The sequence below is a fragment of the Microcebus murinus genome, chromosome 16, assembly GCF_040939455.1.
Source record: "Microcebus murinus isolate Inina chromosome 16, M.murinus_Inina_mat1.0, whole genome shotgun sequence".
Lineage (NCBI taxonomy): Eukaryota > Metazoa > Chordata > Mammalia > Primates > Cheirogaleidae > Microcebus > Microcebus murinus.
The window spans coordinates 47,521,335-47,544,555 of NC_134119.1; the positions used below are offsets into that span (position 1 = coordinate 47,521,335).

At 51.7% G+C, this 23,221-nt stretch overlaps 1 protein-coding gene across 1 annotated transcript in view; it reads right to left on the reverse strand.

Annotated features, from left to right (window-relative positions):
- NINL (ninein like) overlaps nucleotides 1-23,221 on the reverse strand; it is a 114,004-nt gene that overhangs the window by 39,561 nt on the left and 51,222 nt on the right. Inside the window, exons 4-13 of the mRNA XM_020281782.2 lie at nucleotides 20,502-20,674; nucleotides 18,206-18,272; nucleotides 12,515-12,705; nucleotides 11,597-11,749; nucleotides 10,640-10,810; nucleotides 7,031-7,167; nucleotides 5,454-5,594; nucleotides 1,467-1,641; nucleotides 702-812; nucleotides 38-118 (exon numbers count right to left, since the gene is read on the reverse strand). Of these exons, the coding sequence (XP_020137371.2) occupies nucleotides 38-118; nucleotides 702-812; nucleotides 1,467-1,641; nucleotides 5,454-5,594; nucleotides 7,031-7,167; nucleotides 10,640-10,810; nucleotides 11,597-11,749; nucleotides 12,515-12,705; nucleotides 18,206-18,272; nucleotides 20,502-20,674 (1,400 nt within the window). The remainder of the gene's footprint in view (nucleotides 1-37; nucleotides 119-701; nucleotides 813-1,466; nucleotides 1,642-5,453; nucleotides 5,595-7,030; nucleotides 7,168-10,639; nucleotides 10,811-11,596; nucleotides 11,750-12,514; nucleotides 12,706-18,205; nucleotides 18,273-20,501; nucleotides 20,675-23,221) is intronic.

Here is a 23,221-nt window from a genome sequence, read left to right on the forward strand (position 1 = left end):
ACACAGGACTACAAGGAGGGCCAGGCAGGGCACGTACCCGGCACTTGACCTCATATTCCTCCAGGACCGCCGTGAACCGCTCCTCCTGGGCCAGGAGCTCCGTGCTCTGCGGCTCCAGCTGAAAGTCAGACACACAGAAGGTGACGGGCAGGCCTCAGGCCAGCAGAACTGCTCCTCCCGCCCCTGGGCTCTGAGAATCTGACTCGCTTCTCCTGTACCAGGCTCTGCATCTCCAGGTACACCTGCTCTGTCCTTCCTCCTCCTCCTTCCTTTCCCTATTTAAAAGGTATCAGGGCAGAGGATTTTTCTGGATTCATTCATTTATTGAAGATGGCCATGCTCACACCTGGAGCCAGGACACTGCCCTGGGAAGCCCTCTCCACCTCCTCCTACCCCCAAGGCGCTCTGAGGGCCAGGCAGGGGCCCTGAGGTGGCACAGAGCTCTGCCCTCCCTGTGTAACCACCATTGAGGCCTGTGCACATGGCACTGGCCCTGGCCAGGCAACAGCAGCCCCAGTGCTGCCATGAAGGGGGGCAGAGCAGAGGGAAGTGCTCATGCTAATTTTCTCTCCATTCTAAATTTTAGTAGAAAAATACTAAATTCTGTCACCTAGGTTGTCTCTCTTAAGACGCCACCTACTTTTTACCCAGCGCCCACAGGCTCTCCTCTCTGAAGACTCACGATCTGCAAAAGGACTTGCCTTGTCCTTCAACACCAACTCCAGGTCGTTCTGCAGTTTCAGGACCAGCTTCTCTGAATCCGAGAGCTTCTCCACCACTTCCACGACCTCCTTCTGTAAGCGACTGTTCTCCTGTGGGACACAGCCCGCAGTCCATCAGGCTCGGGACGCGCAGGAGGAGGACGTGGGCAGGACTGGCGCCACTTCTCTACAAGTCAGAGGCTTGTTTGCCAACAGCGCTGGCGATCAGCACTGGTGGAGAAACCCCCGAAAGGCGAGGCACCTGGGTGCTGGCTGCCTGCATGCTGCGCCGTGGGCTGTGGCAGCAGAGGGCAGGCACCTCATTGGAGGCCAAGGGGTGGTGGGCGCAGGTCATGGGACACTCGCCAAAGCCCACAAAACCTCTCTGCTCCAGGCCGCAGACCCAGGCCTCTGGCAGGCTGGGCTCTAGTCCTGGTATTTTTGCTGACCCCAGGGCGTACCTGGGTCTCTGGGGGTGCGGCAGTGCCGGCTTCGGTCACTGGCTCTCCCTGACCGCAGGCCCATGTGACCCAGAGCAGAGAGCAGGAGTGAGGGGGAGGGAGGGGCAACACCACTGCCAGCACAGCCAGGACCCTCCGCTCTGCTGAGAAGGGGACCCCTCCCTCCCCGCTGTGAAAGCGTTCCTTAGTTTAAAGTCCCAGGCGTTTCCCTGCCCTGACGTAAGCTTAAAGCCGCCAGCAGGTGTGGAGCCTTGACCGGGAAGACGGGCGTGACTAGATGGACACTCACTCAGGCACCCCCTACCTTCAGGGCCAGGGTCAGCTTCTCTCGGAGGCTGGCCTCCTCGGCCTGCAGGCGCCCCACGTCGTGCTCCAGCGCAGCCCTCTGCCTGCGGGCCTGCTCCCAGAACAGCTCCCGCTCCGCCTCCACCTCAGACCGCAGGAGGTTCAGCCTTCCCCGGTACCCCTGCTCCAGGTGCCTGTAACACGCCATACACACATCACTTCAGGGCTCCCCCAAGCTGCCCAGGACCGCATGGGCCCCCAGCCCCAGTACACGCCAGGACTCCTTTCCCCTTTCCTCTGCTGAACTGAGGCCTGGGGGTGGGTGCGTGTCCTTCATAGGCTGGTGGAGGTGACCCCAAAAAAGGGTAACTAGTGGGTCACCTAGTGAATGCCAGCAGCTGCACCCCTGGAGGCCTCAGGTGAATGAGCAAGCAGAGCTGTCTGGGGAGGGTCCCACGGCCACCCTCTGCTCTCCACATTCTGTGCACTGTGGGCAGCAGCCCTTTGAAGCCTCACATGAGTAAAAGTTGACTCCCTTCCCAGGAAAGAGGCAGCATAGAACCCCTGGACAGTGAATTCCCAGAGCAACCTAAGGAAGAGGTGGGAGGCATTTTTTTCTCAGATGCCCCATTTATCTTTTGTAATAATCATTTCCATCATCAGGAAACAGTATCAACTCTTACTTAAGTCTTGTCACTAAAACAGCCAGTTCTCACAACTTCTCCAACAAGTCTACCTAGACCGGAGAAAAGCAAGGCTCCAACTTCAGCAGAAACCTGGCAACGTCAGTAACTGGGCACAAGACCTGGGCTCACCCCCCGCCCACACAGCCTAGACTTTTCATCTCGGCTCAGAACTTTAAACAAACAGTATCCAAAGGGGAAGATGGAGGAAGAGCAATACAATAGATCTGACTAATTTAACAGTCTGGAGACCTTTGCGGTAGCTTTAAAAAACACTTATTTGATCCTATCAGCCCACTCTTTAAAAACCATTGAAACAGACAACAAAAGGGAAATGGTCAAGTAAAACATGGCAGACCCACATGGAGACCCACGCAGTGGGATGCTCTGTGGCCATCAGAAAAGTATATATAATATGCTGTCATTTTGTAAACCCTCAAGTACATAGAAAAAAGTGAAGGACATAAAAAATGTTAAGGTAATACCCTCTGGGAAGTAAGATTTCTGGTTTTATTTTTCCTTTTACTTGCATGTTGTAAATTTTCTATAATAAACGTGTATTGCTTGTTACTTCTGTAACAACGAGAACCTAATGCAACCATAGAAGTTACGCACAGAAATCTACTGGTAGTTTCCCATTGAGCACAGGACAGAACTCAAACCTCCACACGGCCCGCACAGGTTCCGAGGCTGCGTGTCCCTCAACAAGATTCAAGGACAGAGGTGCCACCTCAGACTTTATGACCCTCTGACTCCAGGAGAGACACATCACAAAATTCTTCCCAGATGGCCGGGAGAGAACCAAGCCCTGCCCTTCCTGACCAGGCAAATCAATTCTTGGTGACTCAAATTGATCATCTCAAATCAAGTGACTTTTAGCTTTTGAACACAATCATCTGAAAAGGAGAGTTTTCCTCCATAAGCATCATTAACTGAGGGCTGGGCAGTAGTGCTGGGGTGAGAGGAAGGTCGTGTGGAAGTCAGGCCCTGCTGAGGAGTCTGGAGATTCCCCCGTTCCCCCATGGGGTCCTGAGAGGCTGCATCGAGGCCCCAGTGGTGCCCACAAGGAGCAGCTAGAACCGATCCTGAGCCTGCTCTGCCAGATGCCAACACTCAGAACAAGAGAGAGGCTGAGACCAATGTGTGTTATGAAACAGCTGTTAGGAGAAAGGAAGAAGTGTCCAGAAGAGTAAGCAAAGTTCTAGCAACTGTGCTAATGGTCTTCTCCATATTCAGCTCCTTTTTTGAGAGAGAGAGAGAGAGAGAGAGAGAGAGAGAGAGAGAGAGAGAGAGAGAGAGAGAGAGAGAGAGAGAGAGAGAGAGAGAGAATGAATCTCACTCTGTCTCCCTGGCTCAAGTGCAATGGCATTATCATAGCTCACTGCAGCCTCCAACTCCTGGCCTCAAGTGATCTTCCTGCCTCAGGCTCCCCAGTAGCTGAGACTACAGGTGCACACCATGTCTGGCTAATTTTTTCTATTTTTAGTAGAGAGGGGTCGCCTTCTTGTTCAGCCTGATCTCGAATTCCTCACTTCAAGCAATCCTCCCCATCCAAGGCTTCATGTTCTTATACTTTCAAAATAAAGCAGACAAGCTGCCTCAAGCTGCCTTAGAGATAGCTTAAGACCAGGAGGGAGCAGACCTGGCCTAGATTTCACACACCCATGCTTGCTGTTGTGTGATTGTGGGCAAGTTGCTGAGCTGCTCTAAGCCTGTTTCTTTGGCTGAAAAATGGTAACAAATGGCCTGGTTGGGTCCCAGTGGCTGTTAGGTGAGGCGACACCTGGCCCATATAGAAGCTGTAGAGACTACAGTGGCTTGCAGGCTCCAGGTGCCTTCCCAAGGATCCAAGACCCACTGTTGGCTCCTCAACCTCTTGACCTTTGGCTGAATGGCAAAGCTCCTCCCAAGGCATCTTTGGTGGAAAAGGAATGGGCACACTATGCCACACAGCAGGTGGCCAGCTGCCAGGCTCTGTCTTTGGGGCTAGCCTGAAGACCCCACCATCCCGGGCAAGCTGCCCGGCTCCACCCACACACCTCCTTCCCTGTGAGGCTCACGGTGCTGAGAGCCCCACATCAGCAGAGCTCACCTTTCTGCAGACTGTGCTCAAACTCTGCATGCCAGGCAAACAAGAGAGGGGAAGAATTCCCAAGAAACCCCTAAAACTGCCCATGCATGACTGTGTCAGGGGCTTCACGTGTGCCTCGAGGGCCACCCATGGAGCAGGTGCACTACTACAGGGTCACAGGCCAGCAGAGCCACTGTACCTTCAAATGCTACAACCAGACGCTGAGAGGAACAGTGAGCGAAACCCTGCCCCCATCCCCACGCCACCTGAAGGCCCCCTTTCCCTTTTTCCCCTGATGTGTAGGGTGCAGCTGAGCCACCACCATCATGGGCCACAAGCATGGGTGCCAGGTCTGTGCAGCACACTACAGAGGGCGGACCCGTGAGGAACTGAAGGGCTTAAGGACAACAAGGCCAACTGCAGCCTCAGGCAGGCCTCCCCCCTCAATCCGCCCACCAACCCACCCACGTACCCACTGCAGGGAGAACAAGTAGGGAAGGCCAGTAGCACCTTGCTGCTCCTGCCCAAGAGCTGTGAGCGCACAGTTTTTCTGTAAGCACGTCCCTTGCTGCCCCTCGAGGAGAACACCTTTGGGTGAGCAAAGCCCCAAGACGACGAGCAAGCAGCTGAGCTCTCAGCACAGACGGCTCCCCGTGGGAATGGAGAAGCCCCTTCCCTGCTGCAGCCCGGGAAATCCTCCCAGGCAGGATTTCCCCAGGTGTTCTATAATAAACCAGCAGTGGTTTTGTGTCCTTAAAAAAAAAATCTATCAGAAATCCTTTTCTCTGGCCTGTCCAGCCACTGTCCCCATGGCAGGGGTCTGCTCAATACACTAGAGCCATGCTGCGTGGAGTCAGGCTTCACTCACCGAGCTCTTTCTGCCTGCTGGGCCGACAGGAAGCCATTGCTGGCCCTCTCAAAATGCCCACTGATTCACAGGCAGACAGACAGGTGACAGAAGGATGTAGCCCTTGTGAGACAAACCAGGGCAAAGCGAGGGCAGGAGACAGGGACTTCCCTTGCAGCCCTCGGACACACACCACCATCATAAAGGGCAGCACTCTGCTTTTAAATGCTCCTCCTCTTGGAATAAGGTATGTCTTCTAGATTCCTGTGGGCTCAGGTGAAGTAAGATGGTCTCTGCTCCACGATGCCTATGGCCACAGCTTTGGTGGCCCTGCTTCCACTGCCTACCCTCGCCGGGGCTGCGGGAGGCCAAGGTAAGGAGCCACCACCCAGGCCCCGAACCTACTTGATTTTCTTCTCTGTGAGCTGCTCCAGGGCAGAGTGGCAATCATCCATCTCCTTCACAAATTCCAGGTTCCTCTTCTCGACCCTCTCCAGGTCCTGCCTTGCCTTGTCCCGCTCTCTCGCCAGCTGCTCCACCTGCCCTCTGCCACAGGAAGGGGACTGGGTCAGGTGGCGATGCCACTGTTGGTGCCTACCACGGCAGGGCCGCCACACCAGGGCCTGCTACAGGCCCAGCAAGCCCCACGTCTGCGTGAATGATAAATATAGCTATATAGCATCAAGGTATCACAGGTGGACCGGCGCTGTGCCAACCTTACTGCCACCACCAACCCCTTCTTAAGGCGGTTTCTAAATTGCTATGTCCATTTTACAAATGTGTATCCTGAGAGAGAGAGGCCAAATGACCTGCCAAAGAAGTCTGAGCCTGTAGCCTTGCAGTGTGCCATATCTCTTAGACAACCCCAGGACGCCTGAGAACGGATCTGAGTGCCCTCTTGTCTGCAGCCGGGCTGCGGGCACCCTGGATCCCTACTGCAGGAATGGAAACACAAAACGGAGAGGGAAGGCCACTCACCATCCCTAATGGCCACAGCCCTGCCACCCAGCAGCCTGGCATCCAAATGAGTGCAAGGGGAGTCACCACGTAAGAGGTGATTCACGTGTGTGGCCTTGGTTCTGTCCAGCCACCCAGGCCCAGCTGAGGCTCTCTGTAAACTACTGTGGTAGCTGCTACTCCAGTGACTGCTTCCCCTCAGAAGGAGAAGTTCCCCCCTTCTCCTCCCAAGGTCAAGGGAGGGATTTGGACAAGTCCTTCTCTATCTGCAGAGCTGACTGAGGCCAGAAGGCTCCTCTGTTGGTACCCAAGGAAATGTAGGTACCTAATGAGATACAAGGTCTTTAGGATTGAGACTGTGATTTCTGCCAATCTTTTCTGTTGCTCAGAACACCAATGAAAACATGAAAATAACTTTTAGGTGAATCTGCTTAGCAGGACGGCCTGGGTGATCAGCCAAGCCAAAGGGAACCCGCTAAAAATGGAATGTGTTCTTGGCCCACTGTCACTGGGCACTTTGTGACCATGTTTGAAAAGCACTTCTTTCTCCTCTGGCTGCTCTTGGAAGCACATCCCCAGCCAACTGGAGGGTCCTGCCTCCACACCTGCAAGCTCCAGAATCGGGAGGTTAAGGGTCAGCTCAAACCCTTCCCTTTGGAACCTCGGTAAAGGGGGCTCAGCCTCTCACCAAGCATGAGGAAAGTCAGAGACCCTGAAATTCTGTGGACTCAAAAGCCTGAGCAGGCAGTCCCCAGGGTCCTTACACCTTGCCTAGCCCAGAAATGCAGACAAGTGGGTATCACTCACCTCCCCACTCTTCATAGCTCAGCTCTGTCCTTGTCCCTCCATAAGCATCAGCTAAAGGGGCTGTAGAGCACAGGGCCGGTAGTGCACAGACCCCTGCCCCAGGACTGGCCATCTGGGGTGGACAAAGGTGGCCCAGTGTCCTGTGTGTCCCAGACTCCCCTCAAGGCCCACCTGGCCAGCCTCACTCCCACGTCCCGCAGTCCCTCACAGGCTCTTACTGGTGGTAGCTCAGCTCCTGGCGGTAGCAGGCCAGGGCTGCCTGCTGGGCGGCACCGTCCACTGTCATGAGCTCGTTGTCAAGGGCCCAGGTCAGCTCCATAAGGTTCACCTTCTCGTCCACACTGAAGTCCAGGCTCTGGAAGTAGCAAGCCCGGTGGGCAGGAGAGGATGAGGGACTTCTCCAACACAAGGACAGTCCAGGGAACCAGATTCACCCCCACTCTTGTAAGTGGCACCTGCCCCTTTTATGTCTCCCTCTTGAGAGGCGCCCCTCCTCACCCCAGGTTACTCTGGTGGACTGTCCACAACCATGGTCCCCCAGACCCTCGTCCCCACTTCAGAGGTGGGTGCACCAGGCTGGACAGAGCCCCCTTCTCCAGACAAAGTGGCAGACAAAGACAGGGATATGTCCCAAGCAAGCACCTCATGGGGACTAACATGGAATCCGGGGAGTGAGGCCCTCTCTCCCTCTGAAATCAATGGTTGTGAGGACAGTGTGAGCCTCAGGAAGCCCCGTGGCCAGGAAGACCACGGTGGAGAGATGGAAAGAAGCTAATGCCACCCTGGGAGCTCAGAACCCTCGATTCCTAAAGTCCTCCCTTACTGCCCACCCAGGCCGCCCCCCAACGTTCTCTTTTTGAATTGGGTTTTTGCTATTTCAAACTAAAAGAACCCTGATTAATACATCTCTATGAAATACATGTATGATGGATAATTCTGTTGGTAGAAAAATGATCAGAGGAGGGAGCCACCGTCAAAAGCATTCCAGACAGGAGCACTCTTTCCCCCTCAGGATTTTGAAAAATAAACTTAAAAATAAAATGAAAAGGACAGAACAGTTTATGTCATGAGTATTTTACCACAATAAAAAAAAAACAGAACAACGAAAACCCATAAGCCCCTCAGCTCAAGTGACCGATCACTAATATTTAGCTGCACTTGCTTCTCTGATCTTGAGAATTCTTGACTCCTGCTTCCAACTATGACTCTTAAAAATTGAAAACAGCTTCACATGAGTCCAGCAGCAGGCACCAAGTCAGAACCCACCAGAGCAGGTGCCAGGACATGCCCAGCCTGGATACTCCCCTGTAGAATGGGGACTTGGCTTCCCACGGCTGCCCGCTGCACGCAAATGGTGTCTCGGGTGAAGCTTGTGGAGCAACATGGGAACCTGAGGCTGTTATTACGCAAGGGCCAACTTCCCAGCAACAACCCCACGGGACACACAGCAGCAGCTTCCCGCCCAAGAAGGGAGCCATCAGAAACCATCCCAGCGTGGTGGGAGCCTCCACAACTGCCCACACCTCCTGGGTGAGCCGGAGCCCACACCTGCTGGGGTTCACCCCTGTAACTGTCACATTGTGAAATGTGTACATGGCCTTGCCCACTTCCTGACATGCAGCTTCTAAAATCCTGGCAATCTCCAAAGTGATAAGAGCATCATTTGTATGCTAATGAGGTAGCTGGTGGCTGGGGCCCAGGACAGCTTCAGGGTGGAGGCTGGTGTCCTGAAGACCAAGCAAGATTAGAGGGCTGGGAATTTCAGCCAAGTCCCAACCTCTGAGGAGAGGAGAGGCAAAAGGTTGAGTTGATCACCAATGACCAATGGTTTCATCAATCTTGCCTATGTAATGATGCCTCCATTAAAACCCAAAGGACTGGGTTCTGGGAGCTTCTGGATAGCTGAACACATGGAGGTTCCTGGAGGGTGGTGCCCCGAGAGGGCATGGAAGTTCCACACCCCTTCCCCCATACCTCACCCTAAGCATCTCTTCCATCTTGATGTATCCTTTGTAATATTCCTTATAATAAATGGGTAAATGTAAGTACAGTGTTGCCCTGAGTTCTGTGAGCCACTACAGCAAATGAATGAAACCCAAAGAGGAGGTCATGGGAACCCCAGTTTATACCCAGTCAGTCAGCAGTATAGATGACAACCTACTACTTGCAACTGGGATCTGAAGTGGGGGGCAGTCTTGTGGAACTGAGCCCTCAACCTGTGGGATCTGATCCTATCTCCAGGTAGATAGTATCGGAATTTAACTGAGTTAGAGGACACCCAGCTGGTGTCCACTGTAGAACTGCTTGCTTGGTGTACGGGGAACCTGGGGGAAATATTCTGTGTTGACTGTCGAGTTGAAAGAATAAGGAAAATATTTTGGCTTCTCCTGTATTACAATATTAACCACAGAATATTGAGGAAGTGATGGTGTGTGCCTTGCAGGGTAGGTCAGCAGACAGGCAGCCTCCTCCTTGCTTTCTCAGATCCCTCGCTCTGGGAAAGCCAGCAGCCATGCTGTGAGGATGCCCACGCAGCTGCAAAAAGAGGCCCACGTGTAAGGAACGGAGGCCTCTGCACACAGTGAGCATCCCCTGGCTGGGGTGAGTATGCCATCCTGGAAGCAGATCCCTGGCCTCAGCCAGGCCTTTGGGAGACTGCAGTACTGGCTGATGTCTGACTGCAACCTCACAAGGACCCTGAGCTAGGATCACCCCACCAAGCTGCTCTCAAATTCCTGACCCACAGAAACTACATGGGATATGAAATGTTGATTGTGTGCAGGGCACAATTTGGTGATAATCTGTTAAGCAGTGAGAGAGAACCAACCCAGGGTCTCCTGATAAAGCAGTGCCAGAATGAGCAGCTCTACTGCTGAGAACAGGAGGAAAGCAGTAAAAGCAGAAAGTTCTAAAATGGTAGAGGCAAGATGGAGTCTCATCACTGCCCAGACCACGGTGGCACCCAGGGCACCCCAGTGTCAAGGAGCTAGGTGTCAGAGGGCAACTCGGAACTATGGGCATCTTTGCTTTGTCCTCCCTGTGTGCAATTTTGGTGACTCTGGTTCAGCCTTTGGCTTTCAGAACAGTCATGAGGGCCAGTTGCCCAGGTCTGACCTTTTTCATCCCGGGGAAACTGGTTGGCCAAGTTTAGGCCCAGGAGGGTCTCCACCCAGAGTCCAGCACACTGCTTTCAAGGCTGTCTTTGGGCTCTGTCACTTACTGTTGGTTTGTGCTAACAGGCATTTTAGTTGGCAATATGATAGAGCCCGTCAAGAATTAAAGTATGCTATTTCAGGAATCTACCCTTATGAAGAGCTGTGGCCCTGTGTGAGGACAGCCCCCCAACACATGGCCCATGGGAGGAAGGCTCTAGACTGAGTGGGTGCCGTGGGGAAAACAGCTCAGCCAGCCGGGCAGCTGCTCCGGGAGGAATGCTGGCTCACTATGAGCTCATCAGTAACCACGGTGACAGTGGTGCACAACAGACACCTTCATCACAAGGAAGGGATTTCTTTCTACTCATCTTACCTCCTTCCCTAGTACTGGGGAGAAATATCTAAGATACTAAAACCTACCTCTCCACACGGCTGTTTTTCAGACTATTGTTTTCTCCCTATTTTATTTATTCTATTTTTAAATTAAAATTTCCTATATTTTAATAACAAAAATTAAAGGGAAAATATTTCTACCTGGACTTCCCTATATGGACTTCACACAGAGCGTGTGCCCCTGGCATGGGGTGCTCTATCCATCCTCCTCTCCAGGTCCCCTGCCCGGCCCCACCACTACCTGGACATCACCCAATGGGGCACAAGCCAATTCCAAACCTGCAAGATCTCCCTGCCGTTCTGAATCCCCTCCTGGGCCCACACCGCCATGACCTGCTCAGGAAAGGCAAAGCCAGTGCCATCATCGATGCTGGAGAAGAGGCGCAGGCCCAAGCACAGGGACACGAGGGATGAGGTCGTGGTGGTGTGGCAGCAGCTCTCCTCTTGGACCTGTGTGGGGGAAACGGAAGACACCCTGAGCCCCAGGCACTGGTAAGCCTCAGATCATCTGTGCCTTGTGAACATGTTTTCAACCCTCACCAGCCTGTGCTTGGCACTCTGCTGTCTCATCAGGGCCTAATAAGAACTCACAAGATTATTGTCAGCTCCTTTTCCTAGACAAGGGAGCAGAGGCATGTAATCTGTCCAATATCACGTGGCTCTGCAGTAACAGAGCTGGGACACAGACCTGGGGCTTCTGACACCCAGCACGGCGCTGTCTCCAGAACCCTGAGGTCTTGTGCCTGCGTGGCCCAACCAGACAGCCCCGGTCAGCACGTCTTCACTTGAAGGGGGACAATGAAGGGGCTTTAATGTTCCTCCCTGGGATTAGCAGTGGGGAGCATCTGGCCACACAGAGGCAGAGCCCCAGAAGGTCCATGCCAGCACATGGACACACGGAGGAGCTGCCATGTCCCACGCACTGTGCATTATCTTCTGTAGCCCTGTGAGTTGGGCATCCAGACTGTTCCCATTTTACAGATGAGCCTGGGACTCAAAAAAGGTAATGGCCCCAGTGATGCACAGCTAGGGAGAAGTAACACTTATCAGCCGCAGATCTATGTGGCTCTAGAATCTAAGTCACAGGCCTCTCACATACACATGTGTGCACAGGCCCCCGTCCAAGTCCTTGACAGCTCAGCTTGCTGTATGGGGCACAGGCAGGGCGTCAGTAGCTTCGGTGACCAGAGAGTGATGGCTACTGCTGGGGCCCAAGATTTAATTGTCTCATTTTACCTGGTAATGAGACCAGGGCCTGCTCAGGTTGACCTGAGTGGAAGATTCTGGAAGTGAGGTGGGCTCATGACTCAACAGGCCAAGCTGGAATTCCTCAAGACTCACTCTGCCATCTCCGTCTCGGTCCAATTTGTTAAACAGGTCCTTCAGCTCCTAAACAAAAGCCGCCACACCTCAGACTCAGAGGTCCGCCCACAGGAGCTATGCACTGGCCATCCTCAGCAGGGCCTCCCCGCTCCCAGCACAGGCAGTTTGCTTGTCCTTAGCCAAGCTCAAAACTGCACGCCACGCCTGGCTGTGCTTTCCCAAGGCCGCATCCCCTGCCCTGTGAAGCACACAGGCCCTGCCAGTCTCCACCCCACCGCGAGTGAGCATCACCTAAGCTTCCCAAGTCCACAAATACTCACTGTCTACCAGGGCAGGAACTTGTTGGACGCAGAGGAGATGTGCACACGGAGCACATCCAGGCCCCACAATCCACGGTCCAGCAAGGGTGCAGGGCTGAGGACAGTCCTCACCAGGGGGCCCTCAGCCCACCCCTCCAGGGCTAACACATGCCCAGGGAACACAGGTAGGCTCAGACTCGACATCTAGGCTGGATAGTAGAACTGGGCCGCCCAGAGAAGAGGAAAGGTGTTCCAGGCAGAGGAAGGATCATGAGTGAAGGTATTAGACGTTCCCGGCTCATGTGAGAGTGGCAGAGTTAGTGAGATTGACTCAAGTGGCCAGAGAAGGACTTTCCAAGGCATCTGGAGGGTGACCTTCGGCAGAAATACCAGGATCCACCAAAGGATTTTAGACCAGAAAGTGATATTCCGGAATACTGACTGAAGGGTGGAAGGATTTTCCAGACTCAACACTAACCCATGACCACTGCAAGGGACAAGCTGCTGGGGTGGTCCGTCTCGGCCCTCTCACCTCTTTCTGCAGTCCTCGGAGCCCGACGCTCTGGCAGACCACAGCCAGCTCCTGCTCGTTCAGGTGCCCACTGCTGCCAACACCTAGCTCTTCCCAGATGCCCTGGACCTGGCTCTCAGGGGTGTCACAGGAGGGGCTGCAGGACTTCTGGGGGCTCCTGAAGACCTCAGAACCCCAGGTCTGCAGCTGGCCTGAAGCAAAGGGGAGTGACAATCAGTGGGATGTGACTCAGCCTTAAAAAGAAGGAGATCCTGCCATTTCCAACAACATGAAAGAACCTAGAGGACATTGTGCTGAGTGAGACAAGTGAAATGACATATAAAGGCAAATAGCATATGATCTCATTTATATGTAGAATCCAAAAAAATGTGGAACTCACAGTAACCAAGATCAGATGGTTAAGGTGGTTACTTACCAGGGGAGCTGGGGCATGGGTGGGAGGAGATGCTGGTCAAAGGATACAAACCTTCAATTACAAAATGAGTAAGTATTGGAGACCTAACATATAGTGTGGTAACTACTGTCAACAAGATTCTATTGGTTACTTGAAATTTGCTAAGAAAGTGTATCTCAAAAGTTCTCAGCAGCCGGGCGCGGTGGCTCACGCCTGTAATCCTACCTCTCTGGGAGGCTGAGGCGGGCGGATTGCTCGAGGTCAGGAGTTCGAAACCAGCCTGTGCAAGAGCGAGACCCCGTCTCTACTATAAATAGAAAGAAATTAATTGGCCAAATAATATATATAGAAAAAATTAGCCGGGCATGGTGGCCCATGCCTGTAGTCCCAGCCACTTGGGAGGCTGAGGCAGAAGGATTGCTTGAGCCCAGGAGTTTGAGGTTGCTGTGAGCTAGGCTGACACCACAGCACTCATTCTAGCCTAGGCAACAAAGCGAGACTCTGTCTCAAAAAAAAAAAAAAAAAGTTCTCAGCATACACAAGTAATTCTGTGAGATGATGTATATGTTAATCAGCTAGATTGTGGTAACCATTTCACAATGTGTGTGTGTACTTATATACCAAATCATTATGCTGTATACAATTTTTATTTGTCAACCACACCTTGATAAGCTGGGGGGGTCCCAATAAGAGTTAAAGCCTGTGCTCCAGGCTGAAGCACCTGGGGGAGGCATGCCAATGCTGGCTACCTACCCTGAAACCCGAGTGACAGCAGATGGCTAGATAGGGATGGACAGACACATGGGAGTCAAAAAACATCACAAGTGGAATTAGATGGTGGCTACATGGGTGTTCACAGTACAATTCTTTCCACTTCACTCTGTGCTTGCAAATGTTCATAATGTTAAAAGAAAATCTCTGATCCACCTGAGGAAAGCTCTTTCTAAAGGTAAGCTTCTAAAGCTAGACCACTGAAAGCACATAAGAGGGCTCTAGTATTTGTATTTACAATTAAAACACCAGTTTTTTAAAAACCTAATTTTTAGAAACTTTTCATACCTATCCAGAGCAAAGAGAAGAACATAGTTGAAGCCCAGGGCACCTGCTGCTCAGGCTAAGTGATGACAGGACTCTGCCACTGACTTCATCTCTCCCCCTTTTCCTAACAGCTGAAGTATGTGAAAGTGCAAGTACTCCGTGACTAACAGGGTTACATCCCCATAAACCTGCTCTATGTTGAAAATATCATATGCCAAAAATGCATTTAATACATCTAACCTACTAACATCCTAGCTTAGCTTAGCCTACACCTTAAATGTTCTCAGAACACATTCATTAGCCTAGAGTTGGGCAAAATCATCTCACACAAAGCCTATAATAAAGTGTTCACTATCTCATGTCATTTGTTGCATACTGAAAGTGAAAAACACAACAGTTATATAGGTATTCAAAGCATGGTTTCTACTAAAGGCGTGTCACTTTTGCAACCATCATAAAGTGGAAAAATCATTAAGTCGGACCATCATGAGCTGGGGACTGTCTACATTTGAAATCCCAGACCTCATGTTATCTCGCTCCCACATATTTAGTATACTTCCAGACAATATGGACATTTTCTTATATCACCACAATGGCACTATCACACCTAACAAAAACAGTAGTTTTCCAACTGTTTCAAAGATGTCTTCTTATAGCAACTTTTCTGAATCACTGTCCAAACTCCTCAGGGTACACTTGGCTATTATCCCTCTCAAGTCTTTTGGTCACAAACCTTTCTCTCACCTCCCCACAGTCCACCATTGTTTAAGAAATGGGATCAGCTGTTCTACAGAATGTCCCCCATATGAGATTTACCTGCTTGCTTCCCCATGGTGTCATTTAACTTGCTCCTCTACCCTAACATTTCCTGAAAACCTGAAGTAAGCTTCAAAGACTAATTAGGATTCAGGTTTAACTTTTTGTTGGCTTTTAAAATTTTTTTCTGGCAAAAACCCTTTGCAGGTGGTACAGTGTACTCCACATGCCAGACACATGGCACACAGGTGTCTCTGAGACTCATCAAATGGTTTGGGTGACAGATGGCCAGTTTTTATAAAATTTCTTCTTCAGCTGGTTGGCTTCCTGACATGTTTCAAGCTTAGCTGGAAGAAACAACCTGTGGACGAGGACATACGTTGGGTGTCCATGAGGCAGTGCCTATGGGGAGCTCTGCGTACAGCCAACCACGCCCATCCACACCCAGTCCATACCACCCAGCCCAACGCAGGGAGGAGGCCGCATTCACCTAATGCAGCCTTGGAGCAAGCAATTCTGCGTTGGTGGCCTGGATCTTTCAGGTAGATGAGTCCCATGGGCATCAAATACTTTGGTAACTCCCCTAGTAACAGTAAAACCATCACCCCCCAAGGAAGGCCAGGCCTGTGTGCTCAGGCATGATGTGTGGGCTGGGCTGAGAAAAACGCTAGGAAAGGGCCAGGCAGGAAAAGACCACCTCAAAGACCCCACCCAGCCCACGATGTCTGAGTAGAAACGTGAAGGTAACCCTGATGCTGGAGTTCCTTTCTCAGGGCTGGCAGAAGAGGGCAGGCGAATCCTCTGACGCCTGACAAGAGTGTACGTGTACTTCTGTCAGTTCTGACCTGGTGGGAAGGCTTCTGTCCATGACTGGAAAGAACCCAAACCCGTTCTCCAGACAGAAAACACCGAAATTGCTCTGTAAATAATCTTCTCCTGAGAGTGCTTTCTTTTGCTACCCTAGATTTAGACTTCAAGTCCAAGGCAGCACAATGGAAGCTCAAAGCCGTTCCCCTGTTGTTTTCCGTAACAAAAGTTTAATAAAAAATGTCCCTGGCACTCAAGGACACAATCCACGGGGTACTGTTTACTTTGGCAGAAATTCCAGGGCAATGCTGGTTTCTCTCGCTCCGGGTTTCTGCACCGTCAGCCCCATGTGACCCACCATGTGGGAGTCCTCTTTAGGGCATCCACCAGCTCACAGGGAAAAGCCCAGAAAGGCAGTGAAACTGCTCACAGGACCGAGGAATACAGACCAGCACTACTCCCTGCCCTGCATGGTCAGCGGCCCACCCAGCCTACAGCCCAGCCCAGGACAAAGGAAATCGCAGGGCGCTCACCCAGGTGGGGCTGCCCAGGGTGCAGCATGCTGACTAGGAGCCACAGATCTAACCACATCTCAGCAGTGGGATACAGCGGAGCCGGCAGCCTGCTGTCTTCCTGGCGGGACCTCACACCTCCTCCAACAGGACGTACCCAAGAGCGCTTCCCCAGCCCTTACCAACCAGGCAGCTGGAGGCTGCCAGCAGCCTGAAGAGGCCTCTGTCCTTGTGCAGTCAGCTCCAGAGTCTCCTGCCCAGTCACCGGCAGCCCACACCCCAAAGCATTTGTCCCTCTCATCACTGCCTTCCTCAAAGACCAGGACAGCCCTCTGTGGCCCCCACACCTTCTACATCTGGCTATTAAGGACCCCACAGTTTGCTCCCCACAAGTCCATTGACGACGCCTCCAGTTTTTCTGTTTCTAGAAGCACATGACACCCACCTGTTCCAACTCTTCCCCCCTTCCAAAATGCCTTCCCTCTTCTTTCAGGCTGTCCCTGTGGGCAGTTTAAGAACACGGTCTCGAAATTCTTTGATACTCTTCCTATAAGGCAGGCATCCTCAACCTACGGGCCGCGGGCCACATGTGGGTGTTTTTGCCCGTTTGTTTTTTTACTTCACAATAAGATATGTGCAGTGTGCATAGGAATTTGTTCATAGTTTTTTAAAAACTATAGTCCAGCCCTCCAACGGGCTGAGGGACAGTGAACTTGCCCCCTGTTTAAAAAGTTTGAGGACCCCTGCTATAAGGTCGGAGTCCCCTCTCCTTGAACCTGGCAGCCATGTGACAGTTTCAATCAACAGAACATGGTGGGAGGGACACTGTATGACTCTGAGGCTGGCCTGAACTCAATGAGGTGACCCCAGCCTTGTTTTCAGAACCACACGTGCTTGGGGCCCAGAGCGGCCAGGTGAGACGGCTGACTACTCTGAGCCGCCAAGCTTCAAGGAAGCCCAGCCACACCGAGGCCACCTGTGGCCACTCCGAGGCCACTCCGAGGCAGTCCTGGTCTGAGCCCCCTTAGCCTAGAGGCACGAGTGACACTTCACACGATTTCTCATCCCAAGTCCATCACCTTCTCCCAGCCTTCCTGGAGCACCAGCCCACTCCTCATAGCAGCTCTGCAGCAGTGTCATGAAAGCTCGGGCTGCGGTCACGAAGGCCTAGCAGGAACCCTGCCTCTGTTCTCAAGCTCAGCAAGACCCTCCCCCTAAACCTGGGGCTGCTCTGAGGGAAGAGATGTTCGACCACGTTGTCAAGCCTATTGCAAGGGTTAGCCAGAGGTCCCCCTGCGAATCACTAGAGTAGTTACTCGGTGCTCAGTGACCCGCTGCGACACATCTCACTGTACTTCGCTGTGGAACTCCTATTTTCACTTTTGTAGGCATCACATAAGTCAGCAGTTAATTCTATTTGATACACCATCTTCTATTTTGGCATTGTTTGCCAGAGGTGTTGGTCCTGTCTTCCCAGTTACACTCCAGGATTCTTAAGTAATAGTTGTTGCTTTTTAATATCAAAGTTGCATCACAGGCAAATATAATTAAAATGAAAACGAAGTCCCCCTCCCTTCAAAACCTCTGTTCTCCTTCCCACAGGAATCTGTGAAGAGTTTTTTTTGCCTAGCCTCCTAAAACATTTCTGTACCCACAGAAGCATGTAATGCACATGTCACCATAGAAAGGTGGAGTTCACGTCCCGCTCAGACCTGTGCATGCAGCTTCTGTACTGGGGCACAGACTGGGACCCTGGTGGGTGCTGAAGCTGCTCCATCACAGCAGGGAAGAGACTGCATCCATCCTGCCTGCCAGGAAGGAGGTGCAGGGTCACCCTGGGAGTGACCAGGCTGAGCAGGGCACTCCAGCCTGAAACCTCAGGGCCACAATTGCCATGTGGGGTCACTTGCAGACCATGAAATGAGACAGAAGCACAATGCTCCCTCAGCCAGTGGCCTCTGCCCTGGGATCTCAGTTCAGGGTAAGCTGAGAACTGAGTGACTGTCTCACAGTTGTGATGACATTCTGACCACTCCAGGAGAAGGGGTGCAGCCTGGACACTGTACACATAGTGCATTTCCCAGGAAATTATACTTATGACTGTGCAGTGCCCAGTGACAGCTCCTTGAGCTTTCAAAGCTCTCATCAAAAGCAGAGAACACAAAATGCGAGGCCTGGCTTTACCTTGTGCTTCGAATAATTCATTCTGAGGTTCTTTAGCACTTTCAGTTTCTTCATCTGACTTGAGACTCTGCAGAAAAACATATAGAGAAGAATGTGAATCCCTTAGGGCTGCAGTCCCCAACCACCAGGGCCAAGGACTTGTACCGGTCCTGGTCATAGCCTATTAGGAACCCAGCCGCACAGCCGGAGGCAAGTGAGCGAAGCTTCCTCTGTATTTACAGCCACTCCCCATTGCTCACATCACTGCATAAGCCCCGCCTCCTGTCAGATCAGCAGCAGCATTAGATTCTGATAGGTGTGTTAACCCTACTATAAACTGCACGCGAGGGGTCTAGGTTGCGTGCTCCTTAGGAGGACCTGAGGGGGAGCTGAGGCGGTGATGCTAGCGCTGGGGAGTGCCTGCAAACACAGACTATCATTAGCAGAGAGGTTTGAGTGCACAATAAATGTAATGCGCTTGAATCACCTTAAAACCATCCCTCTGCCCCGTCCATGGAAAACTTATGTTCCATGAAACCAGTCCCTGCTGCCAAAAAGGTTGGGGACTGCTGCCCTAGGGGCCATTACAGGTACTAGAGCACCAGGAACAAACAGAACAGGATGTTTTGGGAAGAGGGAGGGGATAACTGGGGTTGCAAAGTCAACCCCCTCAAAGGAAAAGCTCACTCCCTGCCTTGAGGCCACAGTACTCACCACCCAGCAGCCCCAGGCTGAGGCCCCGCATGGCGGAGACGTAGCTGAGAGCCTGCAACACGCCACATGAACCGATACCCTCTCAGAGGAAGAGGGTAGGACGCGGAGACAGGGACACAATTGTTCTGCACTCGGGCTCTTCCACACAAACCAAAGTCATCATAGTCCACACCGAAAACACAACCAAAGCACTGTGTGTCCTAATAGGAGAGAAACCTGCTCCCTACGGCTGATCACTGTCTCTCTGCAGCCTTCCCGCATCATCCACATCAGTTCAGCAAACAGGCACAAGGCAAGAGCAGGTCTCTGTGTCCCTCCAGGGGTTCCAGGACAGCAGTGTGTTACCTCATCAGCTTTGCAAGCTTGCACCAAGGGAGGAGACACAGGGCCATCGAGAAACATGTGACTTAAGTAATAACTTTTTGTTGCAGTGGAGTCAGCTGACCATTAAGTCATAGTCTACATCTGACCAGATGCTGTGCATCTGACCAGATGCTGTGCAGTGAATGCCGGGTGATCGAGACTCTACTCCTCAGTCAGAATCTGTGAGTTGGTGATAAATGTTCAACTCCGTTTTTCTAATGCATTCGACTCAAATGACAGTCTCAAAGGCAGCTTTCCCTGTGTTCAGGTTTTCGGAATCAAAGATGATTTAAGAAACAGAATGGCACAAAGAAGATGAAACACTATGAGGAGTAGTTTCACTCAATCCTCTGTCCCTAAGGTCCAAGTTTTAAAATGAGAACAAAAAAAGAATGTCCCAAATTTATTGACGTTGCCCAGGTGTAACACGCCCCTGAGAGAAGAGACTCTTAAGATTTAAGTATTATGTTTGTTTTTCCTCTTTGCCTCAACAAATATTGAAAATATAAACGAATCTAATTTGGGCCCCAGAATTGTCTTATTAAAGATAAGCACCATCCCATCTGTCAGAAGCTGACATCACAGAGAGCAGGAACCAGGAACCTTCTGGCATCCTTGAAAACAGGTCTACTGAGTCCACAATAAACTTGCAAGCTGTGGACCTGCACCATAGACGGTTTACTCAAAATGAAGCACTGAAAGGCTCTAGCAGCCTGTCTCCCAGGTGGATCCCTCGATCCCACCCACCTGCAATGCACGCCCCAGGGCGGTGGCAAGGGTCTGCAACTCCCAAGGCCCCAGGGACATGTCTGGCAGGTTGTGTGTGGACTCTGGTATCTCTGAGTGTGGGAGGCAGGGAGAACTGTGGCTTGATGCACCCACATTCCTGACAGAGAGGTTGCATCAAAATGGCATTCTTCCTCTGCTATCCTCACGACATTAACAATGCACTCCTAGGCAGCCATAAACATCGCCTTCTTGCAGCAATGGGCAAGGGTGGTGGTGAGTAGTGAGAGTGAGAACAAAGGAGAGAGCCCTGTGGCCATGTGAAGACAATCAGACCCAAGGCAATTTAAATGAAATTCCTCAATGTGACCCATGCTTCTGGCAACTGAAGATGCCTCGGAGTGCCACCCTCCTCCCCAGATCCTCGTGATCACATGTTACGAACAGAGATGAAGGAAGATGCCATTTCCCCAACACCGAGCAGCCTGCAGTGGGCAGGCATGGCACGGCCCACCTCTACACTTTCCAGGGACGCTGAACGTCGGAGTTGGCTTTTCAGGTTGGCCTTGGTTTGCTGTTCCGGTACACATCTGGCTTTGGTGGCAGCATCACACAGCTCGGGCTGGCTCCGGCGGCCGTACCACTTAGAGCCCCGCACGTATTTTGGCGGGACAGCACGAGAGGCAGCTGAAAAGAAAATAAGAGATTTGATGGGGGATTCTTTTACAACAGTTCTGCGCTCATACATGCCTCATGGATGCCCTCTGAGAAGGTGCAGACTCAGCACACAGCAACTCCCGATGCATACTGTTTTATACTCACAGAAACGTCTGGAAGAACACAAGAAAGATTTAACATGGGCTAACTTATTACCTGGGTTGGGAGACTGAAAAGCCAGGGCAGAGAGACATGAACTTGTATAAATGCCATGTGCTATTTATACTTTTTCAAGCACATGTGCTTTTGTTTATGTAACTAAAGACTAATACAAAATCTAGCTTTTTATCCAAATGAAAAAATGTCCTCCAATAACCCAAGAACATACAGCTCTAGAAATGTGACGATCATGTCCCACAGCACTCATCTTAAAACCCCACCCTGACAGGGCTGGAGCAGCAGGGGCAGGCATGGCCACAGACATAGCCAGGAAACCCCACGGCAGGTCTAACAGTCTGGGGCAGAGGCCAGTGTGGATTTTAGTTTTAGAATCAATGAGAATCCCAACTTACAATTCCTTGCACTTTCTTCTTCCCACCTTACTTCTCCACAGCTGCACAGAACAGCTGGGACCTCTCAGGCACAGAAGAAACCAACACTGACTTGTGCCACATCCTAATAGTGTGCCATGTGGGCAGGGCAGGAGAGAGACTGGAGAGGGCAGCATATGCAGCAGCCACGACAGCATGGGGCGCAGAGGGAGGAGGCACCAGCATGCAGCCAGTTGGGGAGAAAGGGATAAGGCCCCAGTGAAGTAAGGCCCAGCCAGGGAAACTGAGGTGTATTTCCTTGCAGATGTGCTGGACCTCAGCCCAGCAGAAGTCAGGCTCCCCAGGACCAAGCACTGCCTTATTTCTTTCCTCTGCACCCACGCAGACGGTCCACAGCCTTGGGACAAGCAGAGGAAGAGGCTGGGTCGAGCCCAGCTGACTACAACAGGGAAGGAGATGGAAACTGAGGACAAGGGACGAGGTTCAGGGAGGAAGACAGGGAGTCCCACTCAGGACATGCTGAATATGAGGTGACAGTGGGAGATATTTAAGGCAGCTGACAATATTCAGGGTGGCCTCTTAATTTCTCACCCCACTGGGACACCCTTGGAGTCATTGTGGACCCCATTAACAATCACCCCGGACAACAGACATCAACAGGGCCTGACCCACCAAATGCTCACCAGAAGAGACAGAGTTCGTGGGGCTGATGAGCAGGAAAATGCTCCCATGTTAGCAGACAGAAAATAGGAGAACTTGACAGAAAATGTGCCAGTGCTCAGAAGAGCAGCTACCAACACAGACAAAGACTCTCAAGACTGAGTTGCCAAAAGGGTGCTTGTTCAAGTGACCATTCAGTGCTTCCCTTAGAATACTGAGCCACCCAGAAAAACACATACTTTTTCATAATATTCTCCAGTGCTCACAAAAGGCAGCCCAGCAGTGTCCCACCTCCCTCCATCCAAGAGAAATGCTACCCTAGAAGAGAGTGTTCACGTGGCAGGTCAGGACAGAAACAAGAATGGTGCAGAAATGGGCGAGGGCAGAATAAACAGGGCAGCTTCCCAGTCCCACAGAATTGTGAGGTCTCTTCGCCTTCAGTGGGGGATACCGTGAGTGACCTGGGCCAAGCACCTGCTCAGCAGGAGTGCAGCCAGGCCCCCAAGCCAAATCCCTAAGGGCACACAAGGTGCACAGTGAACAGTGCCCAACACCCCACAAGGGCCTACTGAACAACACTCCTTCCAACCAGAACCCAGCACAGCTGGTGCGCCTTCTTGATATACTAATTATAGGAAAACTGTAACAAAGCTCCACATTAAAATGCATTCAGTTATGTGTTCAAAAACGGCCTCTAACAAAACGAAGAGAATGATAGGGGAGCAAGGTTGTTGTTCAAAATCCAGAACACATGGTCACACCATGGAACTCTCATGCAACAACTTGCAAAAAGCGCACTTTCCTAGTTGAGATACAAAGTGGAGGAAGAGCCAGCAAACAGGTCAAAACTCAGGAAGAAAGTGTGGTCTGGACTGGAACAGACCAGGCAGTGGCCCTGAGGGGTGAGCCCTGGAGCACTGCAGACAGAAGGGGCCCAAGAAGCGAGAGAGGAAGGCACTGGGACTGGGCACAGGCCAGGGGCCAGACAGGGCCAGAACCACTACATGGGGGCCAGGGGCCACGGAAATGAAACTAACACAGCCATGGGGGGCACTGGCACAGCTTCTCCGACACTTCCACCAACATCCACACAGCCCTTCAGGGTAGACAAGGGACCCCCAGCCTCCAGGAGGGAACTTGTCTCAGGTGGCATACACACCACTGAGTTGAGGAAAGCTTTGAAACAAAGCTAATCTGAAACAAAAGAGAAAAAAAACAAACTGGAACAGTGAGAAAAAGCAGGGGTCCTAAACTAGCTTCCTGTTTCTTTGGAAAAACTAAGAACAGACTGACAGTTTTAAGCTTAGAAGCACCTTACGCTTAGGGGAAGGATTTTCTGTTTTCGCTAACATGGACAGGGAAACAC